A 19,689-nucleotide genomic window follows, 5' to 3' on the forward strand; every position below is an offset into this window, starting at 1 on the left:
TTGGGCAGCAGAGAAAAAACCTAGATTCTATGTAAGTGAATCTCACATTCAAAATAATAAATTGTTTTTAAGCAACCGAATCTCCCAGTCAACTTCGTAAATTTGAAAGAAATATTCACACAAATACGAACCAGTTTCTTAATATTTAATAGCACTTCTGCAGATGCCTATCTCACCGTAAGAAAAGTGAACAACAAATAGGGAAAAACTTTTTATCACTTTTTCACCCGATTACGGTCAACATAAGTACATTTATCATGGGGGAATCCGACCCTCTTCTTTTGAAAAATACAGGGAAAAGCCGACACGTGAAGTTGCAAGCTCTGTGGAAGATATTTATCACAGCACTTGCCGTTACAATTACCCTTCTATGGTGGCTTAGGCAAATAAATGGGTGCAATAAAATTAGCTACCCACCACTTCCCAAGATACCGGCACATGTGCCATATTTGAAAGGGGCAACGTTCAATCCAGATGAGAATTTGACCATTGTGGCAAAGCACGGTGCTGTTGCATCGGATATAGAGAAATGCTCACAGATGGGTGTGGAAATATTGAAGAAAGGAGGATTTGCAGCTGATGCAGCCGTTACAACTTGTCTTTGTATCGGCACTGTAGATACGATGTACTCATCAGGAATTGGTGGAGGGGCATTCATTACTACCAAGCTTGCAAATGAAACAGGAGCACTTTCAATAGATGCTAGAGAAATGGCACCTGGTGCAGCTTATCGTGACATGTTTAAGGGACGAGAGATAGCATCCAAATATGGTGGACTTGCGGTGGCTATACCAGGGGAGCTTCGAGGATTGTACACGCTCTACAAATCTCATGGTTCAGGAAACCTCTCTTGGTCAAAGTTAGTTTCCCCCGTTGCAGAACTTGCGAGAAGTGGCTGGAATGCAACACAATTGCTCCCAGGTGCTCTCAGCTCACAGACAGAAGCCCTCAAATTATACAGAAAGGACTGGGATTTTGTATATAACAAGGATGGATCGTTGAAAAAGGCGGGTGACTTTGTCTCAAGGCCAGAACTTGCAGACACTTTTGACATGATTGCAAAGAACGGCTCGGATGCGATTTTCTACGATCCCAAAGGGCCCATAGCACCATTCTTGGCGGAAAAAGTTCGTCAATATGGTGGAATTTTGACTGCCGAAGATTTTGCGCGCTATAAAGTTGTGGTTGAACCTGCGTTACAATTTCACGGCTTCTCTGAGAGGAACCTAACTATTTATTCACCAGCCGGTTCCTCTTCAGGTGTGGCATTGTTAGCTGCAATTGAAGTATTTAACGGCTTGAAAAACGACTGTGATCAAACTGATTTTACTCCTGTTGCCACACAAAGGTTGGTAGAATCAATGAAGTGGTTGGCAAGTGTGCGGACACACCTTGGTGATATTGGTGTGTATAACATGAACAAGACGGCACGCGAAGACCATACCTATAGATACCAGCAATTTCTTAAGCCGGAATGGGCCGAGCACACCAGAAAAAAAATACACGATGATAGAACTTTGGACTCATGGAAAGAATATCAACCGGCCTATCAACCCAACGAGTCTCATGGCACCTCATCATTAAGTGTTGTAGATCAATGGGGGAATGCAGTGTCAATAACGACCACTGTAAATCTTTTGTTTGGGTCGATGGTTCATGATCCGGTTACAGGTGTTATAATGAATGATGAAATGGATGATTTTTCCGTCCCAACTACAAAAAATGCGTTTGAATTGAGGCCATCCATCTTCAATTACATTGAACCATATAAAAGACCACTTTCATCGTGCTCACAGTCTCTTGTAGTTGATCCAAAGACAGGAAAGATAGATATGCTAATTGGAGCTGCAGGGGGCTCCAGAATACCGACAGCAATTTTCCAAACGCTTGTAAGAACATATTTTTACGGGATGGACATTCTCGAAGCCCTCGCATTTCCCCGGCTCCACCATCAGCTCATTCCAGAGATTCTTTATATAGAGAGTCCTTCAAACTCGACATTAGAGAATGCAATGCTGAATCGGGGTCACAAGGTGGAAATCGTCGGCCATCTTACTGCAATGAATGCTATCCGGTTAAAGAACAACACAATATATGCTCAGAGTGATTATTGGAGAAAGCTTGGCCGGGCAGCTGGATACTAATTCAACTAATGCATGCTTTTATTACATTTGGTATAAGATATTTAGGGAATCTGAAAATAATATTATGTGGATAAATAGGAATTGTAATTAAACGAAGACAAGAAAAAAAAAAAAAAAATTCAGGGACAGGGTGAAAATGGAAACGCGTAAAATAGTTGGCATCCGAGAAAACAATATTCAATAATGAACTCAAGATTGAGACTTTATTTAAGTAACGTAGTACCAACCACTCATATTTAACAGAAACCACTAAACATACCATTCTATATGATCATATATACTTTTTGAATTTCTATGGACAATCCTCTATTACAAGATACACAAACAAGCAATGAAGTCTGGAAGCTACTCCAACAGATTTACTCACAGATCAAATCTGTAACAGGAGACACAGAAGTCTCATCCGGTAACATTTTTTTGGACTCACAAAGATTAGATGATGTATTTAAAGAGAATATTCAATTAAAAATTAGAATTAAGGAAATCGAGGCTGAAAACAGAGACTTAAGAGTGGAAAACGAGGTTTTGAAAGCAGCACAAACCCCAAGTGAGCGAAGATCATTATTTCAAGGAGCCACTGATAGAGTGACTGCAACATGCAAAACAAGTACAGCGATCGAACAAGCAGACGAAAATGACATGGTGGACGAGCCGCTACCAAAGCGAAGGGATTCTTTGAAAAAACAAATGGATACAAATGATGACACTGTTGTTTCAACAGATGACATTTACAAATCACAACGTAGTCCGGAAATAGGACCTTTAGGACTTGACAAATTCGCAGTTTCAGAAGAGCAAATAGAACCGCTCAATAATATGAACAAATTGGAACGGGATATATCTTCATCACAGCTTTCAGTTCAAACTTCATCTTCACCTACGATCACATCTTCCTCACCAATCAGGCATAGAGGCATGAAATTGAATGAATTAGATTTTGGTGATGCCTACATCTCCAAGGTTATAAGTGGAGAGTGCAGAATATCACAATTACCCGATCACGACAGTTATACTTGCGGCAATGAATCACAGATATTAATTCCAGACTCACAAAATGAGAATGAAAGTGAGGAAACAAGCACGTTTGTGTCGCCGAATTTCAAAAAAGAACCACTGAAGGAGGTAGAACTTAATAAGCGAGTACGTGCACCTGATGAATGTGGTTTAATTATGAAAGGGCATCTCGACTTTACAAAAAACCCGATTACAAACTCACCATGGTGGCCAGAAGACTTCAAAGTCAACCCAAGCGTCAACTTTGGCAAGACCAGTCCATTCAAAATGAGAAAGCTTGATCCTGCACTGATTCATCCCGCATTACGTATTCAGTATCGTTTTCAAAGAAAGCATATACAGAATGAGGCATTAAAGGCTTTTGACAAGCTTGCAGGACCCGTTGAGGATGACGAAGGGAACTCTGTTACCAAAGACGAAAATAAACCTTTGTTAAAAACTCCAAGGCAAGCTCTCGAGGATCCACAGATTGACCCAGTATTTAAGTTCGAACTGAATAGAACTAACTACATGCATAATAGAGCTGCTCTTGGGAGTATTAATTCAAACAAAATTAAACTTTGGTTGGATATGACTGACTCACCACCTGGTGAGGGCAGATCATCATTCCCCAATACGCAAGAGTTGAAAGAGGACAGGAAGAAAGCAGTGAGCCGCGCTAGGCTTATTGGTTTACAACGCCTTTTTCAGGCGATTTATATGGTGGAGCCGATTCACCAGGCTGGCAATAATTTGACGGAAAATAAGGAGAATATAATAGATGAGAAGAATCATAGATTGGGTAAGCGTCAAGTAAAATATGCACAGGTTGGCAAATTTCTTTTCAGAGTGGATTCCTTGAACCGGGCGGTGCAGGAAGACAATTTTACCATCGATAAGCACATTTTTGATGATCCAAGGAGCATTCAGTAAAAGCTCTGGACTGGATGAGTAAGAAGCCGTCATTTCATAAATATATAGCATTAATTCATTAGGGTGAAAAGAACAAAACTTGCCTTCTTTTAAAAAAAGCAAGTGTAAAAGAAAGATGCATGAAGGTAAAAAAGCAAGTATATAAAGTCTATAAGCTTAAAACAATTATTACGACCAATGATTATTAGGACAATAACATTACGAATCCGAAGATATTAAGCGGTATCCGATATTTATTTATCTTCATCCTTCCCCTTTGGTAACTTCATGCTGAAAAAGGATGATCGTGGAATAATTTGTCTGGCCGTATCTGACAAAGGTTGGAGAGGCTTTGAGCCACACAAACGACCTTTGGAACTCCGAGGGTCCGGGTAAAATCTTTCTAGTGGGACCATTCTTTGGAAAATTTCATATGTCGCTAAGGTAAATCCAAATTGAGGAGCAGAACGACAAACTCGAGCCAATCCTCCTTTGAAGAAAGCCTTGAATCCTTCCTGCTTCCAAATACTGCTAAATGCATTTGAAATACCATTGTAAGCCTTTTTATCGGATGTTGTTTCAACCTGAAGTCGCGTCTTAACAACATCGCATGGTGTAGTTAAATAAGCAGCCGGAACTCCTGCCAACGCACCCGCAGTCAAAAGTTCCCACGACTTTAAGTTTTTCTTCATTGTTGGATCAACTGGGTCCCAGCCAAACATGCGCTTCTTTAGATTTGCATAGGTGGGGAAATATATAGCACTGAATGGAACATCACGCATCAGACAAGCTAGTGCACCTTTGTATAGACCTCTTAGACCAAGCTGGCACACTATATCAAAAGCAGATTTGGGTATAATACGCTTACCATGTTTCAAAGCATCCGAAATATACTCGCCCTGAACTTGGAGACGGATCTTTGTAATTTCTAGCGGATTGGTAAAAATAACCTGACAGGCACCGGCACACGATCCAGCTAAAATTTCCCATGGCATGGTAATCTCACCATTTGGAGAATGGCGACGGCCAATTCGTCTAATGGCGTCGTTGACAGTCAACTTTATTGCCTTTTCTGGAGCAACACCAATAATCTGAGGCAATAAACCAGAATATATACCTCTGGGACCCTCGTTCTTCAAAAGTTTCTGGAAACAATCACCATAAGATTTATATATTCCTCTTCCTCTCTGGTTTTGCATTCTAGTCTTCAGCATATCAATTGGATAAACAATGGTTGCACCAATAGCTCCCGCAACAGATCCTAGAACAAACGAATACACAGAAGAGATGAATGGATACAAGCTGAATGATGGATCCGATGATTCAGATGAGCTCACCATATCGTCTGTAAGGATGGCCATCAAATCGGCAGTGTTGATAGCAGATATCTGTTCCTGCTCTCGGAGTAAAACCGAATTCCACTTGAAGTAAAGCCTGATCTCGTTTAGGGTCACAGGGCGGCGGGAATACTCATTTGCATATTTATAAAAATCCTGTTGTGTAATCGATGCAAGGGTTTGTGAAAATATCTCAGACTTAATAAGCCTATTTAAAGTTGGAAGGTCATTTAAGAGCTGAAGCATAGAACATGTCTCCAGGTAGCTCATCCTAACACCAAAGGTATCATAAGAAATCGCTTCAAGCTGCCTGACCACATTCAAGGGAATATTATTGTGATATATCAATTGAACAATCTCAGGGAGTATGGATGTCGGAATGGTTGCATTTTCTAAGTTGGATTTTCCCGGATCAGAATTATCATAAATACGTGAAACCAGTAATTTCAGTTTCTCCCCCGGAAGAGCATCGAGCATATGTTCGAATGCCGTTTCATCCAACAACCTAATTTTTGTAGACTTGAAAAAGTTTTCTATCGCTTCAAGATCCGACGAGGAGTCACTATCCATATCTATAAAATCCAACTTTTGGAAAACTCTAATAACATCACTCGGATCCAATTCAATCTTGGCTGTTTTTAGATTATTCATTGATTTTCTTCCGTCAACAGCTTCTGCAAGTAAATGAAATAAAGTGGAACTGGCATCCTTAGATTCTTTATTTAGAACGGTGTTCATCGATTCGGCGACTTTACCAAAGTCGGATCCGGTTAAATACCCTTTGCTCTCAACATCGATAACGGAGAAAATAAGCTTCGAGACATCGAGAGGGGAAAATGCACTGAGTTCTGCAATAACAGAACTGTCAATTTCTGCGTTTGGCGAGTTTGCCATTTTGTGATGGACTTCAGTCAGAACGGTATGGAAAAACCGATCAAAGTCTTTATACAAAAGAACTGGTTGTCCATCGTTGATATCGTCATATTGCTTGGTAAACTGGTTTAACCTTCGAAGTATATCTGATGTTGAAGTATATTCCATGACCATATTATACAATTAAGTGAAACTAAGAGTGAATGTAAATGTGTGTTTCAACGAAGGTGGGACAAAATGCACGAAATTAGTTGACCTTCTTCAAGTTACCATAAATGACTCATCTAGTTTCTAGCTGTAGAAAACCCTAAATCGAAGGAAGTAAAGAAAGCAAACGAAATATCATCTGCAAAGAAGCAAACGAGGCTTTTCGTACGATCAAACAAGTATATATGTATTTCAAATACAAATTTTACATATATATATGTTTCTGTATGACTGCTGAAAACAGAAATCTCGGTAGAAAGAAGTTTTTTTTTTTTTTTTTTTTTTTGGCAGGTGAGTCTTCTTTGGTACCGATTCCTTTTCCAAGGCCAGCTCGCAAAACATTTCTGTTATTATAAGAGGCAAAATTATATACACATTCAACTTAAATCAGACAGTCTTTCAATATTCTACAGCAATTTACAGACATGCAGTTTTTCAATTGATATTGTATTCATGGAATCGTTTTTGTTATCACATGCCAAAACCGTGGGTGAAAGAGGGATTTTGTCACTGCTAAAAATTTTACCCCACACTCTGTCACATGAAAAAAAAATTGGTCCGAGATCGCAAAAAGAAAATTCAACGAACCGTAACAAAGACTTTTAATCAATCGCTTACCGTGCATTCTATAATCCAAGTGCTATTCGAATAAATTAAGGAAATATATGAACTAAGAAGAATACCATCATACAAAATGCACCAGCTTCAATATTTACAAGAACTGTCTATCTTCCCATTATTTTTCGTACTCTAACCCTATGATATCCTCAAATAATTTCTCACAAGGAATAGAAGCATTCATCCGTGCACATAAAAGATAGGCACCACTAAGTTTTCTATGAAGGCTGTATGTCTCCTCAGGTGGAGGCGTAAGTCTCTCATTAAGCATGAGACCTATTTTACCCCTAACTCTATCGGTAACAGTTTGATGACTGAAATTAAAGCAGTGACCTTCATTTTTAGAGGGGCAAAACGGCTCCCCTAAAGCCATCATCGAATCAATATGAGCGGCAGTCATTTCCGGTGATTCCAAACCTGTCAGATATCCTAATTTTAAGCTGTATTCTTCAGCCTTTTTTCTGTCCTGTCTAACTGCAGCTCTTAGACAGTTAGCATAATTTTTAACGAATTTGCCAGGGAAGTCTCTGCAAGCACCAAAATCTAAAAGCTCGATTTTATGTGTTTCCGCATTGTAGAGGAAGTTTGCCCAATTCGGATCCGTTTGCATGAACTTAAAATTATAAATCTCATTCAAACAAAGTCTCATGATATTCTCACATATCCAATTTTTTGTAGCCTGATCAAACTCACCCTTTACAATCTCAGTTCCCTTCATCATTTGCATAGTAAGAACATGCTCATCGCTCAATTCGTGAAAAACTTTTGGAACAACAAAAGCATTATCATCCTCGAGAAAAGCCTGAAATCTTTCAATGTTCCTAGCCTCTCTGATATAGTCACACTCCCATTTTAATTCAATTCTTGCATCAGCAACACTTTGTTTTAAAAAAAGGCCCGGTGGAAGCATTCTGGAAGCAGTGAGCAACATAAGAATGGTATCCAAATCTGAATCTATAGAGTCGGCCACTCCTGGATATTGAACCTTTACAACAACTTCCTCCAATCCTTTTCTCGTAACAGCCCGATGAACCTGACCTATTGACGCCGCAGCAATAGGAACATCATCAAAAGACGCAAAGAGCCTCTGTCTCCACCCAGTACCAAGTTCGAATGAAATAGTTTTCTCAAGTTGTGCTTCAGGCATGTACTGAGCATTATTCTGAACTTTCATTAATATTTGTGCAACTTCTTTCGGAAGAACTGCGCTATCCTGAAAGGAAAGCATTTGTCCAATTTTCAATGCTGCACCTCTCATTCTACTTAATTTCCTTGCCATTCGATCGACATTTCTCGGTGACATGATCAGCTTGCTTAAACTTGGTCTTTCCCCTTCAGCGTACTTTTTCGCACCTTCCTTCACAATATTCAATCCGACACTTGCCGCCAAACTGCCGTAGTGAAACAATCGCTGTAACTTTCCGCTTGGAACAGGAGACTGTGACAGTGTAACTTTTGGTTTATCTGCTTCTCCAATTACCTTACCCTCTTTTGGGCCAAACTTTGTATCATTCTTGTTCAACAAAAAAGACAATGTTGAAAATTGCCTTTTAACAGTAGGTTCTTTAACTGATGAATCAAATTTAGGCGAACCAGGTCTTGTACTAGAACTAGGATGCTGTATGATTTCACATGTTTGGATTTGGTTCGAGCTGCCACGAAGATATCAACCTCTCCATCAGCTATCACCTGACTATTTCCATTCGATAAATCAGCAGCTTCATAATCAAAATTAGCTTTCGCCATCTCAGATTGAGCCTTCACATTTTCATATAACGCATCTTTTCCGGCAAGATCACGCAAGGTTGTAGTTTCTGTCTGGATAATTCTCCATGACTCCTTGACAACCGATCCTGCTCCTTTTAGCATACCTATCGCCTGGTAAAGCGATCTTGATGTACTCATAATTATAGGTATTAATGATGAAGTAGTGGGACCATAAACAACAGAAAATCCATAGGTGTAATACAGCTAACTTAAATACAATTGCAAGTCTCCATTCTGACCGAAGGCCACAAAGATTCTACGCAGGTTATGAAAGATATAAAAATTTCCTACGCTTTAACAATTTTTATCCTGTATCGCGAAAGTCTTGGACAAGAAAAATTCACCGCTGACCTTCAAACAGCCGCTGCAGCCAATTTACAAGTAAACTATATACACAGATTAAAAACTTTACAATAAAATCAGTATTTAAGTGATCTATTTGGCTTCGGAATATGTTCTCTTGGCATTCTTCTTTTCTTCCTTCCCATCATCTAGTAAAAATGCTTGTGCCGCCAATGGGATGAGGACTCGTGCTATTCTGGAGTTCGCCACTACATCTTCCAAAGAATCGTAAGCTTTATCATCTGTTTCATTTAGTTTCGAGTTAAACTTCATCACATCTTCAGTACAGAACGCATCAACTAGGTCGTCATCATTCTGATAATCACCATTTTCATCTATGGCATGCTCAAAATCGTACTCAATATTCTGTAAAACGGAAAATTTTTTGAAGCTACCTTGGTAGACATCTTTGGCACCTTCAAATGATCTAAATATCGGCGATTTTATCTCGTATTTTATAGGATCTTTCAATTCCACATAGTGTATAGTCTTACAATTTTTTGGGTCCGTTGCCAACAACCTGTTCAATGCAATTATATCCCGTCTGTGTCTCTCTAGTATTAATAAAAGCAATAATCTTCTCTGGAGCTTAGATGTTGTTGTAGACTCGAGATTCATTGAACCATCTCCATTTTTCGTGAGCCCTTTAAAGATAAGATTACCATAATCATCTGGAATACTATCGACAATAGATTCTCTGAACTTTAAAAGCTCAGCTTCATCATCTTTTTGTGCTTCTGAAATACCTTTGCAAAGGAATATATTATAATCTAAAGGGTAATCTGGAACTTGACTCAACTTATCCTTAGATTTCTGTGACAAAAGTTCCAAACTAGCCGGTTTCTCAAGAAAGGTCTGCACCATTATTTCAGAGGTGTGTTAGATCAACTGACTGTACGGAATTCAGAAAATATAACAAATTAGGAAAATAACAAACTGTAAGGTGGATACACAAAGAATACCAAAATAACGTTAGAAAAATATGTGGACAAGAAAGAACGAATGACATCGATTTCGGCAGAGTTGTTTAAAGCTATTGTTATTGCTTTCATTCTTATAACTGCTTCCCACTTTTTTCTTCCACTTTTTTTTTTAATTGTGTTCGGAATAATATCTTGCGGTTTTCCCCACAAATTGCTTGGCCTGATTTTATGGAGGTGAAAACAAGTTTGCTGATTAGTGCCTGTAAAAACTTTGAACGTTTCGCGGACGGGAGAAGTACTATTTTCAGATTAACACAATTTAATTCGATCTTGTTCAATTGCCATTGGAAATTAATTCTACGGAAAATAATATTCTATGACGGCCCGACTTTATATAAATATATGAGATTCGAGAGATAAGAAATACTTATATTCTCTGTACCGACATTTATACATTAAGAGTTCTTCTTTTACCACTATTATTTTCATCAATTATGGTGGTCAGCACAGTTATTGAAAAGGTAAGCAGACAGACAGATTACTTTACATTATTACTGTAGCGTGCTACTAACTTTTGTAGACGTTATAAAGCCATTTATTAAGTTAGATGCGGACCTTAGTGAAGGTATCACATATGATAGTAGAAACAGGTCATTACTATGGATTGATATAAAGAGGGGATGTGTCTATAGAACATTTCTTAGTGGAAAGGAAGAACCAGGAGAGGTTAAGTGCTATAAAGCGGATAGTTCAGTGGGTGTGATCGGCCTTACCAGTGATGTCGACAAGGTCATTGTTGGAGCTAGCAAAAGTGTGAAGATTCTCAATATGAAAACAGGTGAAACAGAGGTTGTTGCCAAATATCCGAAAGATAACGTTGCCTCCAATGGTTGGCAGCTCAGATCTAATGACGGAAGCGTTGATAGCAACGGAAACTTTTGGGTGGCATCTATGTGCGACTTCTCTTGCCCAGAGGTGTTGGATTTGGGAACCTTGTACCGTTTGAACGCAAGAACCCTTAAAATGGAACCAGTTATCACTGGAACGGGCATTTCAAACGGATTGAATTGGTATGACGGACACATGTATTGGACAAGCTCAAAGGAGCATATAATTTACAAATTTGAGGCAGATAGTGCAACACAATTGCCAGATTTGGAAACAAAAACACCATTTGTTAAGATAGCCGAGGTGTTCAAAGGCTATTCTGATAAAAGTTTTGTCAAAGGTGAACCCGATGGATTCTGTATGGATAGCCGTGGACATATCTTTACAGCCGTTTGGGGAACAAACCGCGCCATAGAGTTAGATACTAGCGGTAAACTTGTTCGTGAATTCATCTTTCCTGCTAAAAGGGTCAGCTGTACCACAATTGGGGGAAAAAATATGAACACACTATTCGTGACGACCGGCCTAAATGATGAGCCAGATGCAGATCCAAATGATATGGGAGGATGCATTTTTAAGGTTGATCTCGGAAGTGGCGTGAAAGGTGTCGAAAAAAACAAATGGAAAGGACCATTAACTGCCTAATAGATCGAGGGCACATTCGCAAAATTCTTCGAATAACTCGTTATACTCCAAACCTTTACTTCTTAAATTGGCCAATTTTTTGTTAGCAACTTCAAGCCGACCTTCTCTATTATACTCGTTTGTTAAAGAAATGTTATGAAGAATTTCATTCAAAGTAAGAATGTAAAATTGAACCACGGGTTCCTTCATGTAGGCTGCAAACTTTTCATTCTTAAGCAAATTTCCAACAAGCTCATCTTTTTTTGGGATATCTAACGAATCATTATCATTAGTTTCTTGATGTTCATCCGTATTTTTCCCTTCATTCTTTCTTTGAAGAATCTTCTGGTCATTTTCTTTATGTCTTGGTGAAATAAAACATTGCAGTGAGCAGCTGAGTAAACAAGAAATAAGTTAGTAGGAACAATTTGTGAACAAGTAAATTTAATCAACGTAGACGATACATACTATCGTGCATTACACTTTGGACACTTGTATTTAGCTTCTTCTCTATGACAAACTTCACAGACTACCATCTTACGTTCTAATAATATGTTTGTGATGACCTCTTTATATAGGGAAGTACAACGATAAAGACTTAAAGCTACTTCTAGTCTGCAGCATTATTTGTTGTGTCGGGTCTTTTTTTTTTTCCACCCGCCTCATTTTTTTTGTCTTTTATCCTGTATTACAAGTCACATTCTTATCAAATACATTATAGTGTGACGAAGATATAGATTATCATTTTATAACTATTACTGAATAATGAATCTAGTAAATGCTTATTCTTCTGATTCCGAGTCCGACTCTTTCTCTGGATCTGATATAAATTCGGATAATTTTGATCAAGTTTCTGGTGAAATACTACCCAAGGTTAAAGACTCAGATCTTCACGACAATAAACTAATACCGGGACTTATACCACGGCAGATACGCTTCAAGGAGCAAAGAATACAGGAACCAGAAATTGATGAGGAACAACTTGAAATTTTAAGATATAATCAGTTGGATAATATTCACGATGGTGAAGCAAAGCCATTAGAAACGGATATAGCGAACATTTTTGGGCTGCAGCGACAAGACGGTCAAAATGCCACAAAATTTGCCGATACAACAAAAGGGACAATTAAAGAGGCATTAAATACAGTTAGAAAGTTCAAAAATTCAGATTTTGAAAACGTCAAAATATTACCGCTCAAACGGAAAGCCGAAGATGAAACTAAGTCCAACTCGAAGGAAAGAAAGACAGCAAAGGAGCCGGTAATGCAGGAAATTAACATGACCAACTTTTATAAGCAGAATTCGGAACTCATCAGGGAAGGGAAACTTAACATAAACGAACAAATCAGACAGAACGCATCCCCGAAATACTTTTCTGCCGGTAATAATAATTTGACTCATATAATTCAATTTACTGAGAAGAACAAGACACTTTTGAAACCAAAGAGTGAAGGGACAAATAAGGAACAATAAAATATAACACCAAGGATAATAATGATAACGGTATACTTTTCGAATGACTGTGTGATTGCGAAATTTAAATAACATTTGACATAAAACAACAGTATAAAAGGAGTCCCATGGCATTAATCATAACTAACATAAACGGGACAATATATACATGCATAAGTGGGACTGTTCTTCATTCAAATTCCAAGAAATTTACTGCTTTGGGGTATTCTCCAGGGCCTTCTTCGCCTTTTCTTCCCTGTATTCTTTTTGCAACTCCTTAACTTGTTCATTATCAAGAGGAGGCACAGGAATATCTTCGAAATCGTCCTTATGCAGGATGTGAAATGTATAATAATAAACCCCTGCAGGAATTGTGAGTAAAGCACCAAATGTAAGTAAATTACCCCAGAAATAAGGCCTTCTTGCCCTCAACATTGCATTTGACATTCTATGAGTACCTGGCGTATAGTATGAGTTCGTACGAGAACTGAAGAATGAGTTATCAAGACCGTTAGTATAATGCTGAGAAGTGTATTTATACAAGTAACTTTACCAAATCAACATACTTTAAAATTTTGCGTGTTGGAATCATATTTGCTTTGACTATTCTATTTTTCTCAAAATGGCTCCTTAATAGTTAACAGTGAATAGTAAATAAGCTAGAGAAAGGTTAAATGTATAGACATATTTCTTCTGTACCCAAATTAAATTGATCGCCCCAGTGTGTGAGACAGTTTTATTTTTATTTTTATCTTTCATTTTTTTTTTTTTTGAACAGTATCAAAAAAATTTTCAGGGCAGCTGATTTGAGCTATATGCAATCCCTTTAAAATTTTCATTCTAATATCGCCTTGATTATTACAAAGAGCTTAGTATCTCGAACGGCAGTTCATCAAAATGGAACATAAATCAGAGGAAGTGCCGACTGAAGGTACGGTTTCAGTTAAAGAAAAGAGAGAAATTGAAAGCATACCTGAACCTAGTGAAGAAGAGAAAAGGTTAGAGAAGCTAGTGTTCGGTGATAAGGAAGGTTTCGAAAACAACCTCAGGAAAGTTGATAATCTTTTTGATGAAGAAAGAGAGGAAGATGCAGGCGGACAAAATTTGTATGTATCTGATTCCGAGTCCGAGGATGAATACTTATCTGGAATACAAAATAAAGACGAAACTTTCTTAAATGATAAGGATGGAGAGAACAAAGAAGAAGGTGATGGTGTAGCAGATGATATGAGCAAACTTCGGGACGACCAGCTATTTTTAGATGACGAAAATGATGAGGATGCGGATAATGGATCGAAAATGGATGTAGATAATAAAAGTGACAATGAAACATCAGATTCGGATTCATATATGGATTCAGATTCAGATAGCAGTACCACTTCTGATGCATGGACAGACAGCGACGATGAAAAAATCACGATTTCAGTGGCTTCACATAAAAGATTAAGAAAGCTAAGAGTAAACGAAGAAGAAGATAAAATGAAAGGGAAACAATATTGCAAACGACTCAGAGCGCAATTTGAGAGAATTTTCCCTAGACCTGAGTGGGCTGATAGGTATGAAAGTGATAATGATGAATCAAAGAGACAACAAACAGACAGTGAAGATGAGGATTATGGTGATGAAGTTGGATCTTCGGCAAGAACTACAACTGTTAGCGGTTCCAGCAATTCTCTTCTGGACTTTTTGAGGACAAACCAGACATACAAGCTTAAGAATGAGAATCTACGGCTTCTCTCTCCGGGAAAAATCGATATAGTGAGGTTAACAGATGCAAATATTAAGAAAATATCACATTCAGCAGTTCAGGCCCTTTGCTTTCATCATACGCATCCTCTCTTGTTGACCGGTGGTTATGATCGAACTCTTAGAGTTTTTCATATCGATGGTCAACGCAACAACCTGGTGACATCGATTCATCTTAGAAATTCGCCTGTGCAATCTGCAGCTTTTGGTATAGGAGACACAACTGAGATATTTGCTGGTGGAAGGAGGAGATATATGTACAAGTGGAATGTTAATGCTGGAGTCGTAGAGAAGATTACGAGACTTTATGGACATGAACAGACACAAAGATCATTTGAAAATTTCAAACTCAGTTCTGATGGCAGATATATTGGACTTATCGGTAGTTCTGGATGGGTGAACTTGCTTTCCTCAACTACGGGCCAATGGATCAGGGGTTTCAAGATAGAGGGAACACTTATAGATTTCGATTTTAGTCAAAATTCGACGAAAAATAACACGAAGAACAAGCCATTTTTGGTGGCCATCAATACAGCAGGAGAGATATGGGAGTTTGAAGTTGAATCAGGAAAGACTATTGCCAGATGGACGGATGATACTGGCGTTGGCATTACTAAAGTTGCTTTAGGTGGATACAATGGCAACAACCGATGGATAGCTGTTGGAAGTAAGTCTGGAATAGTGAATATCTATGATAGATTTAAGAATAATAAGCTTTTGGGCGTGGTTGAGAGCTTAGTCACAAGCATATCTGGAATTACCTTCAATGCTGATGGCCAACTTCTTTGTGTGGCTTCGCGCGCGAAGAAGGATGCTTTACGTTTAGTACACATTCCAACGTGTAAGGTGTATAAAAACTGGCCAACCAGTGGCACTCCATTAGGTAAAGTAACATCACTGTGTTTCAGCCCGAACAGTGAGATGCTAGCTACAGGAAATGAGGCTGGAAAGGTGAGATTGTGGAGATTGAATCATTACTGATGATATAGAAGTTGGTCAATAAAAATATACTGTTAAGTAAAAAGAAAATAAAATAAATAGTTGTTAAAATTGCCTTGCTTGATTCACACCGCACCAGATTCCTCCGTGCTTTCCTCACAATGCAAGAAGGAGCAGAAGGGACGGCGAAAGGAAAATTGTGGGGAAATATAGAATCCGATGAGAAAGAATTTTATTTTTCAATTCTTGGCACTCAATACTACTCCACTCCTCAACTGGTAGCACGGAAAGAGGCTATTCAATAAACTCACATTCTAGATCAATTTTAAATGCAGTTATCTCTTGAAAATTTGAAACAAGAAGCAAAAAAGGCCGCAGCAGATGTCGTACAGCTTCTAAAGCGGGCCAAAACTTACAGAATTGTTATATTGATTATTGGACGTCCTGGCTCTGGAAAATCCACGTTTGCGTCTCTTCTTGAAGATGAATTAAATAATATGTTTAAGACAGGAAAATGCACATATGATTTCAGCTCTAATTTAGCCACATTGGAAACAGGCAAAAGAAGTTTACCATTAAATGATGCGCATACCAGAGTGTTACCAATTCATATGGAGGAACTTCAAAAAGAGATAGACGAACAGATTGACAAATCAGACTTCGAGCCAATCACATACGTTAAGCCCCACAATATTGATGAATCGGTCATTATTGGTCGTGGAATGCTTTCTACTGCTATTTCCACGTTTGCCGCGCCTGGCAACGAAAAAAATCATACGTTTGCCAAAAGAATTACAATGGATGGATTTCATCTTCCAAGAAGCGTATTACATAAAGCCAAAAATTCAGAATTCATGGTGAAAAGAAGGGGCTCTGAATTTACATTTGATTCCGGGTTGGTTGTGAGACTTGTGCAGAAACTTGTAAGCACATGCGAAAGATGTAACCTTACGAAAGAGGGAGTGACTTTAAACAGCAAAAATCCTTTATGGGTGTTTAAAAATCCTCCGTTACCCGAGCTATCGATACCAGACTTTGACCATGAGAAGAAAGATCCCACACCAGGCGGCACAATTGTAAATTCGGATGTAAGAGTGGTCATATTAGAGGGTCTTTACTTGATGTATAAAGGGGGACTATGGAAGCAAATACCTAATATAGTGAAAGAAAATCACGATAAGGTGCATGTGTGGAAAGTGAAAACCAACAATCCTGAACTTGTTAGGGAAAGAACAGCAGAACGTCATGTTAAAGCAGGAGTTTGCAAAACGCTTGAAGATGGCAGAGCTAGATATGATATGAATGATAACATCAACGGAAATTTGGTGGACGATGAAAGTAGAGACGAGTTTATTGAGAAGGTAATAAACAATTAGATACAAATGATTAAAATTTATATTAAACAGAGTACTTACATTGAAGCGAGACACAAAAAATGATGAAAAGAAAAGAAATGCACAAACCGATAGGTATAAGTAGTAAATAAATGATCAACAAAATATTAGGCGAGAGGAGTTAGAAGAAAAATCAAACAACATGCAAAGAAATAAAGATAGTGAAAAGAGAAATATTTGGATGTAATTAGAAAAGAGCCATAAATATGGACTTAAAAATGCTATCACCTCCCTTTTCGTATTAACGAGATAACTACTTTTCATGCAATGGTATTGATCCCATAGAAAGCCTTCTTCTTGTTAAAATGGTGGACTTCTCTAGCTTAAGATCAAAAGCCGGCTCTGAGGCCTTCGTAACATACGGGGTCGGCTTACGTGTAAATTTAGTGACACGAGGCACCTGAATTGACCCTTCTATCTGTTTCGGATATGGACTTTTTTCATACTCCTTAGCAGATTTAACACATAAAAGGGTATTCCGCAAATTTGCAGTGACTGGGGCCTTACTTCGTTGAAGCTTGAAGGAAACTGATGATCGTCTGCGCGTTCCTTTTTCGTCGTCTCGAATCTCTGCTCCAACAATCTGTACTTCCGGTGCTGACTCTGGAAAGCTAACAGGAGAGCAAGAACAACATGAAGATGAAGAAGAGGAAGAAAACGAGGATTCCGATTTGAAAGAAGCCCGGGTTGATGAAGATTGCCTGACCATAATTTCTGGCGGAGCTGCTGTACGGTTTGGTGATGTAAGAGAAGCAGTGCTGTCATTGGTTTCAATACTTCTTTCATCAACATCATCAACATCATCAACATCATCAACATCATCAACATCATCAACATCATCAACATCATCAACATCATCAACATCATCAACATCATCTTCTTCCTTTTCACAAGCATCATTATGATTATCATCCCTAACATTACTCATATGATCATTGGCAGCGTCACTTGAATCTAGAGATGAAAAAGAACCCATAGAAGATGAACTAGAATTCTTGTCGAGGTGTATCTGCATAACACTGAGGGTATCCACAGTAGGATTATCGGCTTTATGTGGTATAAATGGAGTATGCACCCGGGCTTCTGGCCATTTGGAAGCCTTTACACTTTGCTTCGAGCGTTGAATCGTTGTACCAGTATCAAACACGATTCGGATAGCTTCAGCCCTTGGTGTAGAAATAAGCTGCTGGTCGGCGACACCAAAATAATCTTCGACATTATTCTCGGTCACCAAGTTATTTGTGAATTTCGAGTACAAATCCTTGTCAAATGTAGTAGTATCAGGAGCATCTGCAGCCGCAATTGACTTCTTTTTCATAAGAACATCTTCGTAACCTTTATTTAACCATGGATCCCTAAGAAGATCCTCAATAGAATAACGCTTTTCAGGATCAACCGTAAGAAGATTCGAAATCAAGTTTTTGCATTCCTGACTAACTTCATCAAACCAGGGACTCAAAAATTTGTAATCACCGCGAGAAACTTTACGACTAATATCTTTTGAATTTCCAGAGTTAGAGTAAAATGGAGGAAACCCAACAACGAGCGTGTACAAAACACATCCAATAGCCCAGAGATCAACTTTCTTTGTGTAACCGAGCCTTAAATGTTGCTCTGGACTGGTGTAACCAACTGTCCCACAAGGAGTTTGAGCTCTAGTTTGGTCATCAACCAAAACAGTCGATAACCCGAAATCAGCCACTTTTACAACACCAATTCCGGCCGACCCATAACCTCGAACAAAACGGCCCTCATCAATTTTTTTATTATCATCTGACTTACGACGAGCCTTGATTTGTTGCTCTTTTGGTCTTTTTAGCAACTTTACTGGCATAAATAAGAGATTTTCTGGCTTGATATCTCTGTGAACCACCCCATTATCGTGCAGATACTTGACTGCATTTGCAACCTGCCTTATGATGTGTCTCGCCAAATCCTCACTAAAATATGTATACTTAATAATCTGATTGAAAATCTCACCACCAGCAACATACTCCATATAAAGAAAACAATACCGTGACTTCTGGGTGTTCTGATAACCATACAATCGAACAATATTCTTGTGACGAAGTCTTCGCATAATTGCAATCTCCTTCATTGCGGAATTTATTTGCGAAGCTCCCATGCCCTTTTTATCCATAATCTTGATTGCAATATAGGCATCACAAGCCGTATCTAGCACTTTAAAGACTTTCGAAAACGCGCCCTCTCCAATTTTTTGGATGATCTGGTACCGTTCAGGGAGTTCCGTATAATACTTGCTAAACTTACCATGTGAATTCTTCCCAGTGCATCTATTGCGATTCTCTCTTTTATCAAGACTTGGATTGCTACCACTCAAAATTCCCTTACAGGTAACTTTTGAATCATTCGACACGGAATCACAGCATGAATCCATGCTTCCGTTAGCATTTTCAACATGATAAACAACTCCGGTATCATATCCAGTTGGCGTGTGAGCAACCATTGGCTTTTTGTGAACATCCAAAAACATTGAAAAAAAAGTAGGAGAACGGAAATGCTTTCGGAA

The 19,689-nt window shown here is 38.5% G+C and overlaps 11 protein-coding genes across 11 annotated transcripts; 6 read left to right on the forward strand and 5 right to left on the reverse strand.

Annotated features, from left to right (window-relative positions):
- Positions 1-257: 257 nt before the first annotated feature.
- On the forward strand, positions 258-2,144 carry BRETT_002911 (uncharacterized protein; the record flags this gene model as incomplete). The annotated part of the gene is made up of 1 exon (XM_041281428.1): positions 258-2,144. One exon carries the CDS (start codon positions 258-260, stop codon positions 2,142-2,144), a length of 1,887 nt encoding a protein of 628 aa, XP_041139219.1.
- A 294-nt stretch (positions 2,145-2,438) lies between these two features.
- BRETT_002912 (uncharacterized protein) lies at positions 2,439-4,070 on the forward strand (the record flags this gene model as incomplete). The annotated part of the gene is made up of 1 exon (XM_041281429.1): positions 2,439-4,070. The coding sequence occupies one exon, from the start codon at positions 2,439-2,441 to the stop codon at positions 4,068-4,070; it is 1,632 nt and encodes a 543-aa protein (XP_041139220.1).
- Positions 4,071-4,303: 233 nt separating this feature from the next.
- BRETT_002913 (uncharacterized protein) lies at positions 4,304-6,433 on the reverse strand (the record flags this gene model as incomplete). Its single annotated transcript, XM_041281430.1, has 1 exon — positions 4,304-6,433. One exon carries the CDS (start codon positions 6,431-6,433, stop codon positions 4,304-4,306), a length of 2,130 nt encoding a protein of 709 aa, XP_041139221.1.
- A 769-nt stretch (positions 6,434-7,202) lies between these two features.
- Positions 7,203-8,989, reverse strand: BRETT_002914 (uncharacterized protein; the record flags this gene model as incomplete). The annotated part of the gene is made up of 2 exons (XM_041281431.1): positions 7,203-8,702; positions 8,744-8,989. The coding sequence occupies 2 exons, from the start codon at positions 8,987-8,989 to the stop codon at positions 7,203-7,205; spliced, it is 1,746 nt and encodes a 581-aa protein (XP_041139222.1).
- A 297-nt stretch (positions 8,990-9,286) lies between these two features.
- BRETT_002915 (uncharacterized protein) lies at positions 9,287-10,057 on the reverse strand (the record flags this gene model as incomplete). The annotated part of the gene is made up of 1 exon (XM_041281432.1): positions 9,287-10,057. The coding sequence occupies one exon, from the start codon at positions 10,055-10,057 to the stop codon at positions 9,287-9,289; it is 771 nt and encodes a 256-aa protein (XP_041139223.1).
- A 553-nt stretch (positions 10,058-10,610) lies between these two features.
- BRETT_002916 (uncharacterized protein) lies at positions 10,611-11,649 on the forward strand (the record flags this gene model as incomplete). Its single annotated transcript, XM_041281433.1, has 2 exons — positions 10,611-10,637; positions 10,708-11,649. 2 exons carry the CDS (start codon positions 10,611-10,613, stop codon positions 11,647-11,649), a joined length of 969 nt encoding a protein of 322 aa, XP_041139224.1.
- A 744-nt stretch (positions 11,650-12,393) lies between these two features.
- BRETT_002917 (uncharacterized protein) lies at positions 12,394-13,101 on the forward strand (the record flags this gene model as incomplete). The annotated part of the gene is made up of 1 exon (XM_041281434.1): positions 12,394-13,101. One exon carries the CDS (start codon positions 12,394-12,396, stop codon positions 13,099-13,101), a length of 708 nt encoding a protein of 235 aa, XP_041139225.1.
- Positions 13,102-13,290: 189 nt separating this feature from the next.
- BRETT_002918 (uncharacterized protein) lies at positions 13,291-13,672 on the reverse strand (the record flags this gene model as incomplete). Its single annotated transcript, XM_041281435.1, has 2 exons — positions 13,291-13,567; positions 13,647-13,672. 2 exons carry the CDS (start codon positions 13,670-13,672, stop codon positions 13,291-13,293), a joined length of 303 nt encoding a protein of 100 aa, XP_041139226.1.
- A 305-nt stretch (positions 13,673-13,977) lies between these two features.
- Positions 13,978-15,807, forward strand: BRETT_002919 (uncharacterized protein; the record flags this gene model as incomplete). The annotated part of the gene is made up of 1 exon (XM_041281436.1): positions 13,978-15,807. The coding sequence occupies one exon, from the start codon at positions 13,978-13,980 to the stop codon at positions 15,805-15,807; it is 1,830 nt and encodes a 609-aa protein (XP_041139227.1).
- A 287-nt stretch (positions 15,808-16,094) lies between these two features.
- Positions 16,095-17,141, forward strand: BRETT_002920 (uncharacterized protein; the record flags this gene model as incomplete). Its single annotated transcript, XM_041281437.1, has 1 exon — positions 16,095-17,141. One exon carries the CDS (start codon positions 16,095-16,097, stop codon positions 17,139-17,141), a length of 1,047 nt encoding a protein of 348 aa, XP_041139228.1.
- Positions 17,142-17,412: 271 nt separating this feature from the next.
- On the reverse strand, positions 17,413-19,653 carry BRETT_002921 (uncharacterized protein; the record flags this gene model as incomplete). The annotated part of the gene is made up of 1 exon (XM_041281438.1): positions 17,413-19,653. The coding sequence occupies one exon, from the start codon at positions 19,651-19,653 to the stop codon at positions 17,413-17,415; it is 2,241 nt and encodes a 746-aa protein (XP_041139229.1).
- Positions 19,654-19,689: the final 36 nt, after the last annotated feature.

This window comes from Brettanomyces bruxellensis, chromosome 9 (assembly GCF_011074885.1).
Source record: "Brettanomyces bruxellensis chromosome 9, complete sequence".
Taxonomy (NCBI): Eukaryota; Fungi; Ascomycota; class Pichiomycetes; order Pichiales; family Pichiaceae; genus Brettanomyces; species Brettanomyces bruxellensis.